Consider the following 22,988-nt stretch of genomic DNA (forward strand, 5'->3'; position numbering starts at 1 on the left):
CCAGTGGACATAGTTTGGAGGAGGGTAGGGAGGGGTCACTGATATAGAGCATGGCTACATCACCTGCATGGCCTGCATCACCACCGAGAGTTGTCCAGGCAGCATTGGACAAGGGTATAGTAGTTCAAAAGGGGCTGTAGATGTAGCATGAATGTTCTCCTCTATAAATTATAACAAAATAGAAGACTTCAGAGGAGTTGTGATGGACTGACCTGTCTTAACAATCATTTCCCATTTTCCTCTTTCCTGTTTTAGTTTGCCTTCTGTCAACCTCAGCTGACAGAGCTTCACAGCTTAAACTTTCTAAGGTTGAGCCCAGTGTTTCTAAATGTTGGTACACATTAGAATCACCTGGGGAACTTTTAAAAATACCAGACCTTTTAATTCTGAATCTGATTTGGGGATGCAGACGGTTGGGATTTGCCAGATTTAGCAAGTAAAAATACAGGTGGCACAGTTACATTTGAATTTCAGATAAATAATGAATTTTTTAGGATAAGTATGCCCCATGCAATATTTGAGAAATACTTATACGAAAAATATGATTTGTTGTTTATAAATTTAAATTTAATCAGGCCTTCCTGGACAGGGGAAGCAGGGACAGGGCAAGAGTTGGGGGGCAGTTAGATCAATATTTTTAAAGCTCTCCTAGTGACTACCATTTGGGGTTTAAGATTGAGAATCTTTGGTTTTGCCCAACCCATTCTCAACCCTAGAGGATGAACTTATTATTTTCTATCATCAGAGCTCCAAGTCAGTCTAGAGTAGAATTCATTCTTTTTTAAACACAATTCAGGTGATGGATTTCAGTCATTTATTTCTGCCTCTCCCATCATCGCACTATACAAGTGTGCGGTGATTGACAATGCCAGCATTGTCATTCTGAGTGAATAGCACATAATCCCCCATTATGTAAATGCCTACCACCTCACTTCTGAATTAGGCATCAATTATGAATGAAGAGGCAATACTGAATGAAGAGGCTTAGAGAGGAGAACTGATCTCTGATTCAAAGCCACTATAAAAAAAAAGATGAATAAATTCAAGTGTTCCACTAGCTTTTAGAATGACACTCATAAATCTAATTTAGAGTGAGCCAATCACTTTTCCTGAGTTCCAGTAAGCACAGCTCTCCATGAGCATAGAATCTGATTAGGTTACTCTGATCTGCCAAAAGGTGAGTGATCAGATGGGCTCCTGGATTGAATCGTAATTCTTGGTTCCTATAGTTGATTTAAAAAATAGTTCAGAAAAAAAAAGTTCAGGGGTGACTGGACCAGAATATATGTGGCTGTGGGACTACTGACTCAATCAGTGAAGCAAACGGGTAAGCAAAGTCATGTTTATACTATCAGAGTGAGATAGAACATTGGAAAACCTATTTGAAAACTGCTTAAAGAAGGCAAACCATTGTGATTCACGGTCAAAGATGACTTAGTTACAGTGACTTGAGAACACTGACAATGTGACACATCATAAGTTATTTTAAAATATATTTTTATAAACCTTTCCAATGACCAGACTACTGTAACTTCATTATGAAATATTTTGAAAATATAGATTAAAAAAAATTCAGAATCTCACTACTCTAACAGAATCACAGTGTGTATTTACAGCTAGCTGCGTTTTTCTCCTAGATTAAAAAATTTCTTTCTGTGTTTTCAAGCGGTTGCCATTAAACATTCCTAAAGTCCAAGTCCACTGGATCCGTGATGTTGCTGTTCATCACCTAGCAGGCACCTCAAGTGCCATTTTAAAGCTGTTCCTTTCTTTCCTTTCTTCCTTTTCTTTTTAAACCTCTAACCCTGACTCAGAAAGACCATAGATATTACCAACTCTTGATGGTCGAGGTTTCAGTTTAACACATCATGGCCCCCTCGTACACTTTCCTCTCTCCCTTCACTCTCAAAAAGAGAGAACATCCCTTTTCTCCAAAGCTAACCCTCTAGTCTTCATCACTTCTGTCCCCCTGAACTAACCTTCCACCTAAACTTCAGACTCCATTGCTATATCCCTCTGCAGGTGGCTCACATCCATTGATAAAATGAGCCTACATATGATATGATCATATGATAATACAATCACATGATAATTGGTAATATTGCCTATATAACATGGGGTTATCAGTCCCCCATCCCCCACCAAAACTTCCTCACCCATATAATAACACCTGGAATTCCTAGTGGAGCTTGCAAAAATTTACATACATAAATGTATGTAAAATGTAATTTTCTCTTCTTTTCTATAATCTCTCTTAATCATTAATACAAATCCTTATGCCACCAGATGGCAGAAACTTATTCATGGTTATTTCAGGATTGCCTTTACCCACACATTTTCCTTGAGGTTTTGTCTAAATTCTGGAGGGCTTCTATGATAACAGTAATATAAAAAACAATGACAGCTTCATGTACCACTTACTCTATACCAGGCATTATTTTACATGCCTTTCATGTCTTAACTCATCTGATTCTTACAATAACCCAAGGCAGGTTTTATTAATGTCCTATTTGATATACGAGGAGATGAGTACATAGAGAATTAAGTCGTTTGCTCAAGAAAACAAATTTTGTAACTCTGTGTTATAGCCTGTGCTCTAAACCATCACCCTAGACCCTCCTTACTCTCTTTTATAGCCTAAGGCACTAGCATGTGGAGGTGGTATTACTGAACTGAACTTGGATCTGCTCTGCTCACCTGCCATGTGGCAAAGCCAATCTAGTGACATTGGGTTGTGGTGAAGGAAAGTACAGAATCTACTGGAGGTCGTCAAACAAGGAGAACAGGCAGCTAACGATCAAGAGACCCAAACTCCCTGATGGCTTTCAGGAAAGAGTTTTTAAAGGCAAAATTTAGGGATGAGTTTTGACTTTCTTCTGATTGGTTGGTGGTGAGGTAACAGAAGGGTGATATTTTCATCATCAACCTTTTGGTTCCAATCCATCTGGGGTCTATATGCCTGTGGACACATGCAGTCACCATCCTCCACCTGGGGAGGGTGGTCATAGTTGCCATAGAACAACTCAAGCTATGTGTCAAATTGTTATGTACATCCCTTGAGGAGGAACCAGGACTCTGCTTCATGGGTGAACTGTTGTTGAAACTATCGTTACTTTTCTTGCTTGACTGCCTTTCCTTTGTTTCTGCCTTCTCTCACTTCTCTAAATAGCAAACTGTTTGAATCTGCTCTTTGAAATCCAAGGAAGGCCTAGGAAACTAAATCTTTTTCTACAAGTAAGAAACAGAGAACACAGAGGGGCTTTTGTCTCCAGGCGTGTCCCACAGGGTCCTGCTTGGTTTCAATCCATGTTTTTCTTTGACACTCCTCAATCCTGAGGGGAACGGACAGGACAAGCAAGGGAACAAAGCTCTGGATAGAGAGGTTGATCATAAACTCAGCAGGGGAACTCGGTTTTAGTGGGACTTAGTTTCAGTGGCTATCTCATTTGGGTCATTGTCTGTATTGGCATTTACTGAAGCATCTTCCTCCCACCAGCAACACACACAGGTGCTTGCTGACTGATCCCTCACCCCAAGGCCCCTCCATGACTGACAAGCTTTCAGCTACTTTGACCCTCCCCTTGGGATCACTGCAGTTCTCTTGCCTTGCTGAGCCCTGGGCACTCTGCTTACCTATGTAAAACCTCTCTGTCCAGGTGCAACATTCAACCACATTTCCTTGCCACCTTCCCAGTCACTGCCTGGAAATCAAGGCACATGTCCCCTCTACTACCAGATCAAGATCTCACAACCTAACTGGGATTCTGCCCCCCACCTCGCCCCCCACTCCAAGGCTTGGCCACAGAAGGCAGAGCATAGACCCTGGGAGGTCATCACACTCCCCTCCTCCTCTGACTCCCCTCTGCCTAGTCTGGGAGGTCTTTATTTGGTCATGGGTGGGTGAAAACTTGACTTCAACCCTCTAGAAGTCTATGGTGGAAAGTCAACCACTGACATTGAGCCCTTTAAAACTCAAAATCCAAGAGCTGGCTTCTGTTTTTACCCTTGAACATCTCGTTTTCCAAATATAAAAAGTGCCAGAGAGTTCATGGAAATACTGGAAATGACACCTGTTGCTGCAAGCTATTGAATAAAGGCTGAAACCTTTCACATACTGTGAAGCTTAGCTAGAAATATTCCAGAAAAATACATTTTATCCACCTATTCATGTTTATCTATGTATTGATAAATTAGTTCATCAAATATTTATGATACATTTATAAAGCACTGTATTTGTCAAGGTTCTCCAGAGAAACAGAACCAATAAGATGTGTATATAAATAGAGAGAGATATTTATTTCAAGGAAGTAGTTCATGTGATTGTGGAGGCTGGCAAATCCAAAATCTGTAAGGTAGGTCAACAGGTTAGAGACCCAGGGAAGAGCTGACGCTGCAGTTCAAGTCTGAAGGCCATCTGCCGGTAGAATTTCCTGCTCATCCAGGGTGGTCAGTCTTTTCATATTAAGACCTTCAAATGATTTAGAAGGGCCCACCCACATTATAGAGGATAACCTGCTTTACTCAAAAACTGTTGATTCAAATGTTAATCCCATCCAAAAAAAAAAAAAACCTTCACAGAAACATCTAAAATAGTGTTCAAACAAATATCTGGACACTGTGGCCCAAACAAGTTAACACATAAGATTAACCATCTCAAGCACCTATTCAGTTGCTTTTCACTGAGATTTTAACAGATAAGACATAGTCCTTGGCCCTATGGTATTTTCTCAAAAATTCAATAATTGACCAGTTCCCCAGCGTAGACAAATTCAAACTCAAGTGCAAAAGGCTGAAACCAGCTCCTTTTCAAATAGCAAGTAGGGATAAGAAAGAAAAAGAGGTAAAGAGGTTGCTGGGTGCCTAAACCATCACAAATACATCATTAGTAGAAATATGGGTGCTAAAGCCACTGCTGGTGAGGACTCAGAAGGAAATGAGGAACATGCTAGAAAGTGGAGGAGGAGGGATCCTTGTCATGCAGTGGCAGAAAACTTGTCTCAATTGCGTGTCCCACAGTTATGCGGAAATCAGAACTCACAAGTGATAAAATTGGATACTTAGCTTAAGAGATTTCCAAGCAAAGCATTAAAGGTTCCTCCTAGTTCCTTCTTGCTGCTTATAGTAAAATGTAAAAGGAAAAAAATAGATTGAAAAAGTGGCAAGAAAAAAGGAACCAGGATTCATTGATTTAGGAAATCCTCATCTTATCCAGATTGCAAAAGATCTTAAAATTAGGAGATTCATTGGTAGGAGGTCATGCCTTGGAGAGGAAAGCCAAGAGTATAGCTGGGCAACCTTTTGTTAGTGCCATAACTCTTTAAAATAGGCATCATTATTATTATTATAAATATCATTTAGATTTATTTATATGATTACCAGTTTCTTTGCTTCCCACTAAATTTTACATTTCAGACATCCTTTCTAGAGTCACTTTTTCCTCCTTTCTGGAGTATATCATTAGAAATTCCTTAAGTGAGTTTCTCTTGGTAGCAAACTCAGTTTTTATCTGAAAATTTCTTTACTTATCCTTCATTGTTAAAATAAAATTTTAACAGTTCCAAGTTGACAGTTAATGTCTCTCAGCCTTTTGAACATATTATTCTATTGTCCAATGGCTCCCATCCTTGCTGTGAGAAGCTGGCAGTCAGTCTAACTGCTGAGTTTTGAAGGCATTCTCTTTTTCACTCTTAGCAGTTTACTGAAATCTTAGCAGTTTATTGTTGGTATTCTGTAGTTTCATTAGAAGGTTTCTAGAAGGGAGTTCTTTTTGTTAATCCTTCTTGACATAGGTTTTGATTCCTAGATCTGTTGGCTCATCATGTCTGGAAATTTTGCAGCTATTATCTCTTGTAATATCTCTCCTCCAACTTCTCTCCCCTCTCTTTTAGCACTCCAAATAGACTCCTTTTAGACTTTCTCATTCTACCCTTTGTACTTGGTGACACTCTTATATATGCTCAATTCCCTTGTTTCTCTGTGTAAATCTCTCTTCCAATTGATTAATGACAGAGTCTCAGCTGTGTACAAGCCCATGGTATGACCACCCACTCCTCTCTAGGGTATTAATTTTTAAAGTTCCAGGATTCTGAATCCACACTGCCTGGGTTCAAATTCTGGCTCTACCACTTACCATTGTGTGACAATGGACAAGTGACCCAATTTCTCTGTGCTCAGCTTCTTCTTCTATCAAATGATGGTTGGTAATAGCTCCTCTCATAGGACTGTTATGAGGAATAAACAAATTGATATGAATAAAATGCTTGGAAGTGCTCTAAAGCTGCTTTCACTTACTTTGAGTACTGACACGTGCCTCCATGTTAGTTGAAGGCTCGCTCATTTGTTTTAGCTCACTGAACTTAAAAAAAAAAATGATCTTGAGGATTTCCTGTATTTTCTTCCAAGCTAGGTAAGCATTTAAACATACGTTTGTTAAAATTTATTCAGGATCTAGTTGAAAAGAACGTTTGTTAAAATTTGTCAAGATTCTAGTTGAATAGCCTAGTAGGAAGGCTTTTCTTTAACTACTTAGTTTGTGCATTGCGGAGATTGAGCTGGAAAAAGCATTCCAAAGCAGGTTCAAGGCTTTGCTAGGGCTCTTGGATCCTTCCAACATTTTAAGCTTTCCTAGAATAGGAAAGGGCAAACAGAACAATAAAGGGCTGCTTTGTTCCAAGCTCTCTTTAGAAGCATGACCATGAGCCTCCCTTTATGCCCCAGTGGAAGCCCTCCGCAAACTGCTCTGACAACCCTTGGTGTAAAAAGCCACTCTCTACTTCTCCCTACACTTACGCTGTGTACAAGTATCTATAACAATATATGTAACCATATTATCTCTTATTTAATCTTATATTCTCTGCACATAGTAGTTCTGCACACAGTAAAAGTTTGTTAAATGCATGAATGAACGAGTGAAAGAAAAGGCAATGGAGGAAACAACCTATATGAAGTATGAGTTCTTCCTATGATTTAGAAATAAAGATGAAACTTCCCTCACAACTTTCAACATACTGAATCCTCATGAACAAGCCAATTGCTAAGCATTGTTTAAAGACCTAGAGGTAACTACCATATAAAAAGCAAAAGCATTACAATTGGCCGTTTCTGGGGAATGAAATCAAGACTAAAGAGAGGTGAGTCAGAGATCTATGATTTTTCTTTAAAAGTCCTCTGATATTTGATCTTAAACTACGTATATCTTGATTTAAAAGTATTTAAAACCAGAGATGAGTCAGTTTTGGACCTGCTGTAACTCAAAAGCAGCCTGCAGTATGTTTGACCTCATGGGCTTTTAGACAGTCCTTTTTTTTTTCTCATTAAATTTTGTACCCAAAGTCCTGATGACCAAAGAGTTGTTGACCCAAAGCCAAGGTGTCAAATAAACAGAACTGTGGACTTTAAGAAGGCAGTTCCAACGGACCTAGACCAGCTAAGCAGGCCTGCTGAGTGGTGCCCGGAGGCAGCTGGAAAGGCACTAAGTAAATCAACGAACTCCATGGTTTTCCCGAAGACCTCTTGATATCAAAATTTCTTCCCTTACATGCGTCTCCTCTGATCCTGTGGAGATGAAAATTGACATCCACAGTCATATTCTACCAAAAGAATGGCCAGATCTAAAGAAGGTAATGATGACTAATTTGCTGAATTATTTCTAGAACTGCTCCAGGGTCAGTGCCTCTGTTACAGACCTATGTCTTCTTTAGGGAATTAGATGTCAAGTTTCTCTGCTTTAAAAGTGACTTTTAAGTTATTTGGTAGCTCTGATTTCCTAGTTTTTAAAGTTGACTTCCTATTTATTTTGAAAGGACATTGATACAAGACGTAGGTGCTCTCTCAAAATCTCCTTTCCCTCCTCAAACGAAGCATTCTTTAAAATTTCTGGACAATGTAAGTCAAACAGTTTTACTTCCATTTAAGTCATATATTCAGCTGCTGGGGAGATATGTGCCAACTATAGATTTTAAAGTTAAAGTTTCAAGTAAGAGACTATTAAAAATGGAATGTGATAGGTTTCCAGGACTTCTAAAACATAGCTCCCTTCCAAAATGTTTAAAATAAGTTTTAGAAGCACCAAATGATAGCTTTGTGGAATTTTTTTTAGTCTATTTTAGAACACTGTCTGAACCTTTCCTTTTTGATGTTCTTTAAGCTGTAAATCCTTGTTACGAACTAGAGAGTAGGAACATCAAAAAAAAAACAACACTGTAAGAAATGACATGAAGCCTTTGCACAATGAGTGCCTCTAAAGACTGTTCTCTGTGTTTCTCAAAAGATGAAAATTTCCCTTCGTCATTAGGAACTGTTAAATGAGTACTGGAAAAGGAAGGTGAAGGACAGGAAAGAAATTTAAAATTGGTTTGAGTTTTGTTCAGGCTAAGTATCACATTTTACCCAATCTTCAGCCTTCACTGGTACTTTTACCCTACTGATAATGTTTCATCTTTTGTTTCATCTTTTTTATCCCAAGGGAGGAAAACTGCATTAACCCAAACCGTAATTAAAATGTGGTTCCTTGTTTCATGGTGCAAGTAGATGAAACCATTTTCTGTCTCCTAGAAGAATGTTCATCTTAAGTGTTTCTGTGTCCATTGGTATTTTAGGTAAGATGGGTAGTAGACACTGAAGGTCAAAAAATACAACAATGTTAAACCATCCTTGAAAGGCTTTCCTATTACAGCTGATGATAAGAGCCAACCCTATCAAACTAACACCTCCAAGAGGAGCCTACATGTCTACGTGAGAACTTGCTGTTCTGAATGTTGTTGTCCTTTTATTTTATTAACCCGTAGACACCACTTCACAATGTTAGTGATGAACACCCAAAGCAGCCCAAAAAGGTGCCTCTTCTTTGCTGAAGGGAGAAAACTTTCTACCCAGTATCCTGGGTCACAACCCCATCTCCCAGTACTGTCCCACCAGAAAGAAGCCTGCCTCCAGTCTGAGCAGAGAACTGGTCACCAAGAGCTGACAATTTCTAGGTGCCCTACCCAATGCAGGGCCCTGAAGACATTGTTAAAACTGCCCTGGGAAGCTCCAGGACACAGAGCACTGGGGAGGCTACAGCCATCAATGGGTGCCCCAGAGACCTCCCAAGCACAATTTCCACTGGCTCCTGACCCGCCATACCCTTCCTACCTTCTAGCTATGCTTCAAAAGACAGGAAGGGCATTTCATACCCATAAAGCAGACTTTTATCTAGCAATCTCACATGCTGCAAGCAGATAACTGATATACTAAATGATAATGATGATGACAGTAATAATAATCATAATACTCATACTTTCAGAGAGCAATATATACATGTCACTTGAGTCACATAAAATCTTGTGAATTGCAAATGGGATTTGTATCATTAACCCTGCTGGACAAATGAGGTCCCTGGGACTCAGAAACAAACCTAGACACCCAGAGCTATGTGGGGTTGTGGTGGCCCCCCAACAGCTCTACCCCCACACCCACCTTGAGAGCGGGTCCAGGAGCACATCACTGCTGTAAGGGATGTGCCACCCCTTACTGCTTCCCCCTGCCCTCCAGTGCCTCCCTGGACATCAGCACACTCCCCAACTCCCCACACTCACATAAACCCACTGAGAATTTCCTCACAGGGTCACTGAAACCTGGCTTCCAACCGGCAGGTCAAGCAATGGGATCTGTTAGCGGTAGAGGTTTCCATTTGAGTGCAGACAAATCAGTGCTGAAACAACTAACAGAAAACAGTTCCTGTGTTTTCAAATGGGGAGGGGTAAGATAAATAAAAATACATCTAAATGGTGCCAGGATCCTTCTCTTTCTCTCTCTCCTGCTATCTCCAATCTATACAATCAGAGTAAAGTGAGTATTACAGTGACATTAGTAAATAGCAGATATTCCTTGGTGTTCATATCATTCAATAGCTAAAGCAGATTTTCCTTTGTCTTCAGTTAATTTCTTGGTGGGTAAAATATTATTTCAAAACATCAATCTCTGATCTTTTCTCACCATTTTTCCAACTTTCCAATAAAAGAATGCAAAGAATAAGCCAGTCTTGGTTTTATTTTAGAAGATGAAGCACCTTTGGAAGAACTAGTATCTCTTTTCAAACCTGCCTTTCCTTATTAAATATTAATAGACACACTTCAATAACCTTGACCTCCTTATGCAGTGAAGAAACAGAAAAGCAGAATCAACAGGCTGGGGTTGATGATTAACTAATGATTACAAAGGACTGGGAATTGAGAAATGTTTTCATTTTCACTTGCTAATAATTATTTTAGTCAGAGTTACAGTTAAGCTCCTGGGGGTGGGGCTCTATCTGATATAGAACGGGAGCAGATTCAGGGGGCATTCAATTAAATTGTTTCTGATGAATCAAGACCCACACTCTGGCCCAAGAAACCACGGTGAAAGTTGTTTCAGGCTGATCTGCAATGAGATTATTCATAATAACAAGGATGATAATAAGGTTACAGACTTTCCCATCATCAGGACTTCACTGCCCACCTACTATGTGCCAGACAGTAGGGCTTGCAAAGATTCTTCTAACTTTATTTTATTTTTTTAGTATAAACGAAGTTTATTCTAAGAAGAGCAACTCACTGAGAGATAAAATGTCAAATATTTTCAGACAGTGAATACCACCTGGCATATGATCCGACAAAAACTATTCCCAGGGTCATAAATTTCAGCCCCCTGGCTTGGTTCAACCTAGGATGAGAGCTGAGGGACTGTGTGGAGCTCAGACCTGGAATAGAATCAAGTTGCCCCAAATAGGTTAGGTCTTTGCAAAGGCTCAGGGGAAGCACAAAGTCTTCCGAAGAGTTCCAAGTGCTTTCTAAGCAAGGGGAGGGATGGAGCACAGAGCAACAAAGGGCTCCTTCCTTCACAGCGCTCCTTACTGTCTGATTCCAGGATATGCCTGATTTCACGACCTAAGGATGAAATAGGCTGTCACCACCATGCCACCCCCTCTGCCATTACCACCAGCCACTATCACCATCACCATTATTGGTACCACCACTGCCACCAAACTCACAACCACAACCATCACCGCTATCATCTCGTAGCTTCCACCACTGCCATTACCACCAACATCCCTACCACCACCATCACCATCACTACTATTGCCACCACCTCCGTGGCCTCCACCACCACTGTCCCCACTGTCCCCATCATCATTGCTGGCTAGTGTCAATAGCTTTCTCTTCATTGTTTCAGTTAATTCCCATAAAAACCTCTGTAATGGCTACTGCTGTTAGCCTCCTTTTACACATAGAAAAACACTGACTTCAAGATGTCAAGTTACTCCAGGAAAGTAACATATCTCGTAAGTGGATTGTTGTGTGTGACAAGACCCCTCTGTTCTGCCTGCCTCTGCCTCTCTGTCCTTCCCCAAATGGAATAGGAATACTCTTCTAACCCACTAATTTATGGGTTACTGTTCCATAGGGAATTAGGAAAAAGTAAGAAAGAAAGAGTAAGGAAGGAAAGAAAGAAGGCTGAAAGGAAAGCAGGAAATAAAACCTTTTCTTTTACATCAAAGTAAGATTTCAATGGCAAATTTCCAGTTTGAGAGAGAGTTTAAGTTTAAAGTGTAACTGATTGAGGCCGTATTCCATCCCTTCCTCCAACATACCTCTCTGGGCAACTTTATCCTGGGGAAGGGAGAGGAAAAGCACAGGGTACTGAATGCATGAAGGGGGTGGGAAAGGGCTGGCAAAGGAGAAACTGGGTGCAGGGAGGAGAAACTGGGGCCCCTGGTTGACAGGTTCCCTTGCGTGATCAGCCAGGTGCTCCGAAGTCACTTGGGAGGAGGCAGGGAGATTTCCTGAGCTAACATGATTATTTGGAATTAGAATTCAACAACAGACCTTATGCCCAGATAGAATAAGACTGGTAAAAAACTCAGCAAATCTTAAGTCTGTTGGGGCACATGCCAGTCATGGACACACAAAGACCCTGTGCTGCAGGCCAGGCCGCCCCTCTCAGTCTGGAGGTGAGAGGGATCTGCCAAGACCTGGCTCCCCTGAGACAACTTCTCTGCACCATGACATAAGAACCAGATCGCGGTTAGCTGGTCTCATCCAACTACGACAAGCGAGGAGTTGCACCGAGACTTCACTTCATCAGCTCCGCCCATAGTGCCTGACAAGAGCTGTTGATGAGCTCTGGACATCGCTGTCTCTGGCCTCCACACCCTCCCTTCTCACCTCACACTTTGAGAGCCATTGCTTTGGAGCATGGAAATGCTGAATACTGGAAGAAAATCTCCAATCTGACTCCAGGCCACCTTTTCAACCACCCTCTCATGACACAACCTGACCCAAGTTGTGCATCAATGCCTTCCTCCAGGCTCCCAGAGGACTTGGGTGTCAATCAGTCACAGCATGTCCCACACACGACAAGGCTCTTCAATTACTTGCCCATCCCAACCTCACCCTCCCAAGACCATGCTCCATACACGGCTGTTTCTCAGCCCTCGAAAGACTGGTCAGGGTGGGACCCCATGAGGGTTTGATGAAGAATGAATAAATAAATGAACAAAACTGAATTTTAAAACCTATAGTTACATGAGTCATATATACCTATGTTTTTAGGCAGAGTCTTTCAAAATTTTTTATTCACAACCCCCAAAAAGAAATATATTTTATATTTGTGAGTCAGTAGAAACATGTAGATACATAATGGAAAAAAGTTTCATAAAACTAATACTACACGGAAGGCATTCAGATGTATTTGTTCTGTTCTGTTCTATTCTATTCTATTCTATTCTAATTTTATTCTGTTCCTTTCCATTCCATTCTATTGCTTTACTATCTTAGCTTGGGTTTTCCAAGAAGCAGACCCTGAGACAGGGATTCAAATGCAACTCGTTTACTTTGGAAGTGACCCCAGGAAGCACCAGCAGAGAAATGAGGGAAAGCAAGGCAGCCAATGAGAGTGTAGAATGTGTGCTTCACCGCAGAGTCATCCTGCCCGAGGCGGGAGGAATTCAGTGTGTGGAGTTTATACACAGATCCCCCCAGCCATTGGTTGATGGGTTCTTCGGGGGGCAAGAAGAGCGCATCACTAATTTCCTGGTACTTCTGCCCTTCTAGAAGTTCCTAATCAAACTGGCTCCAATGGCAAAAGGGAAACCCTTGGCAAAGAAATGCCAGTAGCTGAAGGAGGGCTGGTGTGCACAGAAGCGCTACAGGGAGGACATATGGGTGGGACCACCAGCAGCACCTGTGACACATACGATTTCATGTTTTTAGAACATCTGGGCCATTAAGCACTAAACTCATTTTGTGATCTACCCACGGATTGTCACCCACAGTTTGAAGGGTTAGTGTTCTAAGACAGTCTTTCCTAAAGAGCGTCCTTATGGTCTGTGTACTCCCGGTGGTGCGGAAAGGATTTTAGTACATGAACAAATATTTTTTTAATGTTCACCTTCACTTAAAAATCACAACCTGCATCTGGAGAAAACGTAAAACTAGCACTTCTATGATACAGGATTTTCTTCCTGAAGAAATCTGTTTCAGGAAAAAATTAATTGGTTTGAATGTAAATGCTGAATAAGTGATACATGGGCACGGGGAGAAAATGGGAGGGTGTTGCCTGCAAGGAGGGAGCTCGGGCTGCTCTGCCCCAGGGATGCCCTTTACCGCAGTCCTCTCTGCTTTGGTCTTCCTGTCTAACTGTGCCTCTTCCCCTGCAGAGATACGGGTACGGAGGCTGGGTGCAGCTCCAACACCACAGAGAGGTGAGTTTCTCCCAAAGCCTGAGCGGGCCTCAGACCCACGGACATCTGGGTCTGAGACCTTCCCACGGGTGGGTCTCCTTGGAGCTCAACTCTTCTGCCCTTCAACTGACTTTATAGTAGGCAAGGGAACAACACTGAGGTTTCTCAAAATTATTAGGAAAACTGTGGATAACACCAAAGAGCAGCATTTAGGAAAATCGAATTGGATATTGAGAAGTCATTAAGAAATGTCTCTCTCTTTTTCTTTTTCTTTTTTCTTTTTTTTTTTTTTGTCTTCCTTAGAACCAATTTTAGCCTTGCTCTGCCTCAAGGAAGTAATCTGGTCCTTTCCCCAGTTATGACAGTATATTCAGACTGACCAAAAAAATACAACAGTTTAGGTTTGAGCACAAGCTGAGAAATTAAACACTAGAGACAAAGGGGAGAAGCCGCTGTTACTAAAGGCTGAGTTTGGTCAAAGGAAAAAGCAGGAGGAGGAAGCCTTAGGGCAAAGCATTCTGGAAATGACGAGACCCGAGAGTGAGCTGCAAGTCTCGGGCTGCACAGGGGTCAGGTCTGACTTTATTTTAAAAGGCATCACGTGCCTTCGTGAACAGCATGGGGAACCCTCCTGAGCCTCCAGTTGATGAGCACAGACATGACTAAGGCAGGTCCCGGAGCACTTGGGGTCTGGGAAGCCCACGTGCAGGGGTAATGCAATGCACCGTGAGAAGGTGAGGACAGCTTTTACACAAGGTGCTGGAAGACACAGATTCCTAAGGAATCAAGGGAACAAGAAAGTAAAGACAGGGAGCGAAGGAATGGAGATATTAAACACACAGAAGTCCAGAACTCAAGTGCTTGGCTATGGCTGGTACCAGCATTTCTCAAAGTGTGGTCTGCAGCCCAGCAAGTTCAGCTTCACCTCGGCACTTGGGAGACATGACGTTCTTGGGCCTCCCCCCAGACCTATCAAATCAGGAACTCTGAGGATCAGTCCAGCAATCTGTGTTTTGACAAGCCTCCAGGTGATTCTGATGCTCACTCAAGGTTGAAAACCACTGGTTCTATTCATTCACTGACTCACTGATTTTTATGGACACGTATTTTGCGCCAGGCCCACCAGTCTAGACACTGGGAAACTCTGATGAACAAGACAGACACACTCCCTGTCCTCATGGTGCTCAAATTTAGGGGGAGACAGACAAATATGATCACTTTAGAGGATGGAAGGGAAAAAGTCTTGTCACAGGGAGTGACTGGGAAGATTCATTTGGGCTCACTGGTCAGGGAGCCAGCTAAGACTTAGAGGAAAAGCCTGGAAGGGTGCCTCTGGCTGAGGGAACAGCAGTTGCAAAGGCCACCATATGAGGAAGAGCTGTGTTCAAGGAACAGAAAGGAGGGCACTTTGGCTGAGATGTAGTGAAAGAGGGAGATGGTAGGAAATGAAACTAGATCACAAAGGAACTTGGAGCACAGGCTAATAAGGAATCCAAATTTTATTCTTAATACAATGCAAATTCTTTGGAGGGTCTTAATGGCTTTTAAGAAGACAACCTTGTCTGCTCTCTGGAGAATGGAGAGAGGTAGGTAAGAGTGCAGGGAGCAAAGTGGTAGGAAGAAGCCAGAGAGGTAGGCAGAAGTCTCGTCAGACAGGGCCTTGGAGGACGGGCTTAGGCTTTTGTGCTTGATCCTGAAGGCAGTGGGGAACCATTAAAGAGTTTTAAACATCAGAATCTCTGGGGCAGCTCATTCTCATCTTCATCAAAGACTGCCCACTAAGTGCCAATTTAGATAGACACTGGGATGTACTTCTATGAACAGTGCCAGTTCCTAGCCTGGGACCTCATGATCTAAGCTGGCCTCAAGTCTCCCCCAAAGAGAAAACAATCTGAATACAGAGGATTACAAGGTTACTCGGAAGCCCCAGAGATGGGCAGGGATGGGCAGCCTATAATTTTTTTTTCCACTCCATGTCTCAGGCTGCACTTTGTAACCTTGATACTGGATTTGAGTGGCCTTCGTTTCATTTTGTTTCTGTATTAGGAGACTGCATAAATGTAACAGCAAATCTCAAAAACAAACAAACAAAAAACCCAAAACAAAAAGAAACCCAAGAAGAAAATATTTCCAGTCCAATCAATCACTCACATTATTTCCAGCAAAACCGGATTTAATGGCAGGCTAACAAAACCAAGCTGTGGCACTCTCCTTTCCTCTGTTTCAAAGACAATACAAAGCAAACTAAAACAGAACCAAATTGGCATTTTTTCATAATTATTGCAGTCAGGGATCACAGTCACTGGAAAACAACATGCAAATATATAGAAATATGAAAATGAGGCTAAGAGCAGTGAGAAAATCCAGTACTTTGGAATTGGAATTTCTTTTCATTCTCCTATATTCCTTTGGGGAACAAATTTTTTCTGTCCCCCATGACTGATTTACCACAGAGATTCCTGTTTTCTGAAAAGTCTTTCCAAAACATTTCTCTGGTCTGTCCTGCTTCTTTCTCTTCTTAACCTTTGGTTTCTCAATGCTTTTGGAATGAATGGAGGGGTATTTGTTTGCCATGGTGAAACTTTGTTCAGAATTGAAAAACATCACTTGTCCTTTGGTTGAATATTTATAATTCAGTTGAATATTTACAAAAGTCTGCATGGCCTCCTTCCAAGAGCTGTTTGAGGCGGGGGCAGGATTGAGTCCTGGTGGCAGGGACACTTGGCAGCACCAAAGGAGGCTGGACACAGGGCTTATTTCAAATCCATGGGTCAGTAGCATCTACTGACCACTGAGTACATCCACTGAGGGTTGTCCAGGCCCCAAAATACACACACACACCATTTCCATCACACTTAGCATTTTCACACACACTATTCTGTGTGATCTTCAGTCATCATGGTCCTGCTCTCAAAATGATTTCCCTCTCATGGGGGAGCCAGGAAGACACTCAAATGAACAAAGAGCACACAGACGGTGATAATTTCACGCTGAGCAAAAGAGACAGTAAATTCAGCGGGGTGGAAAGGCCAAGGCAGGGGGCAATTTATCTGAAGATGAAAAATCCACAGAACTCTGGCGCTAGGGATCATCTAATCCAGTGTTTGAGAATATGGGCTGAAACACAATAGTGAGTCACAGTATCAATTCAGTGGGTTAGGACACCTTGAAAAATAAAACAGATTACAAAAGAAAGTGGCAGAATGTATTGTTCACGGTCAGAGTAAATGTTGTTTCATGAAACTTTTGTCTCAGTTTGTAATCTGTATTATAAATAGATATATATGGATGTTCTGGGTCACAGTGGAAAATATACGTCTTAATGTGGGGTCATAGCCAAAATCAAGTGAAAGCCATTAATCTAGTCCAGTGCCTTCATCTCATGTTTTTATTTTTAAGGTTAATTTTCCATTACATAAGTAGTATCTAAACAAATTCCCCTTTTAAAATTTAAGTTATTGGAAATAAAGCTTGCCCTTGGATCAGCATTCCTCATCCTCAAAGGTAATTCCTATTAACATTTGGGTGGGTGTATTTCCAGACCTTTTCCTATGATGTTACCTATATATACACGCACCTTTAGAGAGGACATAGTATTATTTAATATGTTTATGTACATACTTAACTAAATCAACCAGGCTCCAACCAGAAAACAAATAGCATAAATTAGAATTCTCTGAAAAGAGTGAATGAAGAGCCTGTTTATAAAGGTGCAGGCATGTGATGAAGTTGTGGAGGTAGGCAGGGGTTAGACGATACAGGGTCTAGATGACACAGGGTCCTAGGCCAGGTGAAGGAGTTTGGATTTCAGGGCAGTGGGAACCCGTTAAGTGGGCAGGTGGCAAGATCTGATTAAGGGTTTTAAAAGTTTACTCTGGCTGCTCCAAGGAGACTGGGTTGCAGGGAAGCAAGAGTGAAAGCAGAAAGAAATCAGGCTGGAGGCTGGAGCAGTCATTCAGGGCAGAGAGGCTGGGGTAGGGCTGGAGCCGTGGAGATGGAGAGAAATGGACCAGTGCCGGTCCTGTTCTGGAGACAATTAATGGTGTTGGGAAAAGGATGGGATGGTGACATATCAAGCAGAGGAAAGTGAAAAAATGATGTGGTCTCAGAGCGATGAGAAAGATAATGCCGACATCAAGGACAGAAGCAGCCCAGCCAGGGGAACAAGCAGATGTGAGGGACAGACAAGCAATGGGTTGGTCGAGTGAACAGAGTCTGAGGTGCCTGTAACAGAGCCTCCCGTGGAGCTGTCCTTCAGAACCTTGTAATGTGAGAGTTGGAGTGATTATGAAGGCTGCTTCCTGGCGACAGTGTCTGGACCATTTCTGCCACCTTTGCGCCACAAGCCCAACCAGCATGGCAGCTTGTGTGGCCTAGAGGGAGAGCCTGAGTGGGCACTGAGGGCAGGGGAAGGAGAATGGAAATCTGATGATGAAACACTGAGTTTTAAAATACATTTTTTTGACAAAATTACAGAGATGGAGAACAGACTCGTGGTTGCCAGTGGTTAGGAACTGGGTCGGAGGATATATAGAGAGAAGGAGATGGGTGTGACTATAAGGGAATAGCAAGGAGGGTATCTGTGGTGATGGAGCAGTTCTGTCTCTTGAATATGGAGTTGATATACAAGTCTACACATAATAAAATCGCATAGAACTTTAGACACACACACGTGCATATAAAACTGGCAAAATCTGAGTAAGATTTGTGGATTGTACCAATGACAATTTCTGGTTTTGTTTTAGGTATTAAGACGTTACCATTGTGGGAAATGGGGTGAAGAGTATATGGGATTTATTCGTACTTCTTTCTAAACTTACGATGAATCTATACTTATTTCAAAACAAAACGATAAAAAAGAATAAATAAAATACATTTTTAATGATATACACAGTACCAGACATTTGAAATACCAGCCATATTTGAACTTATTGGCAGACACCATCAGAACTAGAACTTAAGAATCAAAAGCGTCACAGGTGCAGTTTTTTGGGAGTCAGACTCTGAGACAGGGATGAGCACACAGAAGGTCCAACTAGGAAGTGCTCTTTGAACGGACACCAGGGAAAGGGAAAAGGAGGAAGCAGGATGGAAAAGGGGACAATGCTGAGCTGTGATGCAGTCTCAATGGAGGCCTCAGCTGACCCTACAAAGAAGCTCTAACGCTAACCTTCAGAGTTGTCCCAGGTTGGGAGGCGGGGGCCAAGGAGAGAAGCCCTTACACCTCCATGTCAATCAGTCATGGGAGTGGACTGTCCTGGAAAGGAGGCAGGACTTTAAGGGAACTGGCTCTTTAACTAAGGCGGTCTTCCTATCTGCCCTTGGGGGCTGAGAGCTGACAGCTGTCTGCCAGCAACGCTCTCAGAAGTTGGGAGAATACATCCTCCTTTCTTGAAGGGAGATCTTGGTGGCACATCTTGCGAAGGACCTTAGACATTAATTTTTTTAGGCCCTCATTTTTTTTTATTTTAATTTTTTTTCAACTCAAGAATTTTGATGTATCTTTCTTTTCTTTTTCTAAATTGAAGTATAGTCGATTACACCATGTAATTTCTAGTACACAGTGTAATGATTCATATATATATATATTTCTTTTCATATTCTTTTTCATTCTACATTATTACAAGGTATTGAATATAATTCACTGTGCTATATAGTAGGACCTTGTTGTTTACCTATTTTATATACAGTAGTTAGTATCTGCAAATCCCAAGCTCCCAATTTATCCTTCCCCACTCCCCTTCCCGCCTGGTAATCATAAGTTTGTTTTCTGTGTCTGTGAGTCTGTCTCTGTTTTGTAAATAAGTTCATTTGTGTCCTCTTTTTTTGTTTGTTTGTTTTAGATTCTACATATAAGTGATATCATATGGTATTTTTCTTTTCTTTTTCTTTCTGGCTTTCTTCACTTAATATGATGATCTCCAGGTCCATCTATACTGCTGAAAATGGCATTATTTTACTTTTTTATGGCCAAGTAGTACTCCATTGTGTGTATATCTGTATCTGTATCTGTATCTATATATCTATATCTATATCTATATCTATATCTATATCTATATCTTTATCTATCACAACTGAGGCCCTCATTTTATAATTAGGACCTGATACCCTAGGAGGGTAAGTGGTTTACACATAGGGTCCAGGTCCCCTGACCACGGCAGGATCATAATTTCCACTACACCATGCTGTTTTGACTTAAAAAACATTAGAGGTATATTTCAAATGAATTATCTGGGTGGCCGTGAATGGTTAGGGAATTCTTAAAAAAAAAACAACTTGGTTTTCTTTTGAGATTTTAGAAGAAAACAATTTGTTTTGGGGTTGAATAACTTAGAGCATCTTACTCCAGTTACTTGATTGTAAGTTTAGTTTAAGATCTTGGTTGATATTGGGGTCAACATTAAAAACAGAACCTTAAGAGACTCCCCAGTCCTTCCCCCAGCAGCAAATGCTGACTTCTGAGGCACATTTATATACTTGCAGGGATCCTGGGTTCCTAAAAATAATGTGAGAGGAATCAAGAACTGATTCTCTACAATAACTGTCAACATTCTGGTTGAAAAACAATGAGAATTGGGAATCTGTCATAGGGACACAGCTTCTCTGTGGTAATTTTCACTCAGAAAGAGGTCCACAGTTGCTGTCATTCATTTGCCTTACGTCGATTCAGCATAAAGGGCATGGAAAGAGAAGTTTAGTAAGTCTGACTCTCCTGCAAGGTCATGAGGGCAATCTCCACAAAAGACTGGACTCCTTAGGAAATCATGGTAATTAACACTTCCCAACTAAATAGACACCAATTACCAAATGTCAGCCTGGTGGGGTAGAAAACGGCTTCTTAAACCTGCGTTCTTTTCCCAGTTCTATACCAACTAAGTACTCTATATCAGCTAAGCTCTATACCACTGTATCTTACGGACTCAATGGTAAATGCAAGAGTTGAACTAAATGATCCATGTCTGCTTTAACACATTCTGCTCTGTCTGAAACCCAAACTTACTTGTGCACCTCCCAGAGAAACCTAATTTCCTACTTTTCCATTAATAATATATGGTTAAAAAAATCTGCCCATTAATTCATTGGGCATGCGCTCTAGGCTGTACTAAGTTTTCTACAAACATTCTACTGTTGAATCTTCTGTATCACTCAGGGTTCTCAATTGCAAACAACAGAATGCATTCTAGCTAGGTTAACTAGAAAGTCAGCTCAAGACTTTCTGCGAGGGTTGATCAAGCTCAGAGGCTGTGCTAATAGATACAATGCCCAATCGTACCTGGGGGACTGCTCTGGTCACAGACAAGAAGCTTATGCTGATGGTACTGAGACTGGAAAACCAAAGCATTGCAGCTTCTGCTCTAGCTATGACTGACACCTCAGCCAACACTCTTGATAAAAAGTGGATTCTGCATGGTCCCTGCCTCCTCACTGTGCTTCCAAATCCAAGTCACACCCGGGGGCTTCTGATTGACAGAGCCTAGAGCACATGCCAGTGCCCTCGCTATGAGGGAGGCTAGGTAAGTGAATTCTGGATTCCGCCTCAGGAATGGGGAATCATAATGTGAAAATGTCTTCATACAGAGGAAGTATTCCAAGGATGCTGGGTGGCTACAAGCGTGACAAATAAAATGACCCACATTTTACACTTAGAAAAAGTGAGATTTAAACTCAGAGGGCTTTAACTTAGCCAGTTATACTGCTAGTAAGTAATACGATTTAAACCCAGGTCTGTTGAAATGCAAAGACCATGTTCCTTGGCACTCCTGCTATACTGGGTGTTTTATGGTAATTAAGCTTTCTAATTAAGGAGCAAAAGAAAAATAAAACTTCGAATCTACCGAATGAAAGTCTGTTTCTCAACTTGTTCTCTTTTGCCATCACCCCTCTCTACTCCCTTCTTTGCCAAATAAAAAGACTGTTCCTATATCTTATTTGTGCAATCTGTCAGGACTTTCGCTTGCAAACCACAGAAACCAATAGTAGTTAGTTTAAGCAGAAAAGGGATTTGTTGAAAGTATTTTAAGCCCCTCGAGAATTACAAAATGCCAAGGGAACCACACTCATAAACTGTACAGGAACAAAGGGAAACCAGGGGATTGAAGCCACAGCCAAGGCTATGCCACAGGAACAGCCTGGTTAGAACACTGCCACCAGCACCACTGCCAATGGACAGAGCACATGGTCACAGCCAGAATCAAAACTGGCAGAATGAACTCAACTGTTTCTGTCTTTCTGCATCACTTGGTTTTGATTCAAAACCAAGCATTGATGGGCCAAGTTTGCGGCAAGGAGAGCAAGTATTGGGGTTTTAGTAGAGGGAGGCTGGGCCCTGCCTCTGCCAAGACTCTTGCAGGTTGCAGGAGATTCCCCAATCCAGGAAGGTGGTTCAGATGCTGTCATGGTCAGCAAAGAATCAGAACTGAGGCAAATCAGTCCTGAGATCCTAAGCTCAGAGACTCAGCTCTTGTTGGGGAGAGACACCTGTCACAGTTACACAAGTCACTTGCTTGCTGACCTGTTCCTCAGTCTGTGAGCAATGAAAACATGGATCTGAGGTCTTCCTCATGCCTGGGAGATATAAACAGGCTGCCGCACTTGGAGATGAAAAGTGGTTGGCCTTCCTCATGAAGGAGACAGGGAAGGTCCTGTCCATGGGTCAGAAGGATGAAGAAGGAGGCTGTGGCAAGGCCTGAGTGCAAGTCATGATCAAGCTAAGAGGAAGAGGAGGAGGGCAGAGGACTCCAACAAGCAAAGCTCAAGCCTTTGACCACCACATGCCCACTTGGTCATCACACAGGACCCAAGGGCAATCTTGAGACCCCAAAGCACCACCAGAAGTGGTATACCCTCAAAACAGGGGACTGTCAGGAGACAGCCCGGTCCCTAATTAGCCACACATCATTAAAAACTAACACTAAGAATAACTAACACTAAACATGTGTCAGACACTGAACTAAGTGCTTTATATAGCTTATCCCATTTTGTGCTCACGAGATTCTTTAAAGGTAAGTCATATTTTTTTAAAGTAAGTCATACTAATTATCCCTATTTTTAAAATGAGACAAACCTCAGAAGCTTCTACACAGAATGGCAAGCAGGACAGAGCCTGAGACTCCACAGATATTTGATGTCGCAAGGCAGAAGAAAGCACCAAGCTGGCTGGGATGAGTCGGAACTAATCTGTGCCACCTGTCAAAATGTTTTAAAGGAAGTGGCCATCATCGAATGTGACTTGACTTCTGTCCCACCTGTACTGTTCTCTGGGCCCAAAGAAGTCCAAGTCCAATTTACA

General features: G+C 41.8%; 1 protein-coding gene and 1 long non-coding RNA gene across 8 annotated transcripts in view; one reads left to right on the forward strand and one right to left on the reverse strand.

Moving 5' to 3' along the window:
- Positions 1-22,988, reverse strand: part of LOC140696344 (uncharacterized) — a 108,924-nt gene that overhangs the window by 35,232 nt on the left and 50,704 nt on the right. The window lies entirely within an intron of this gene.
- ACMSD (aminocarboxymuconate semialdehyde decarboxylase) overlaps positions 7,563-22,988 on the forward strand; it is a 59,979-nt gene continuing 44,553 nt past the window's right edge. Inside the window, exons 1-2 of the mRNA XM_006196108.4 lie at positions 7,563-7,619; positions 13,676-13,720. Of these exons, the coding sequence (XP_006196170.2) occupies positions 7,563-7,619; positions 13,676-13,720 (102 nt within the window). The remainder of the gene's footprint in view (positions 7,620-13,675; positions 13,721-22,988) is intronic.

The sequence above is a fragment of the Vicugna pacos genome, chromosome 5 (assembly GCF_048564905.1).
Source record: "Vicugna pacos chromosome 5, VicPac4, whole genome shotgun sequence".
NCBI classification, from domain to species: Eukaryota; Metazoa; Chordata; class Mammalia; order Artiodactyla; family Camelidae; genus Vicugna; species Vicugna pacos.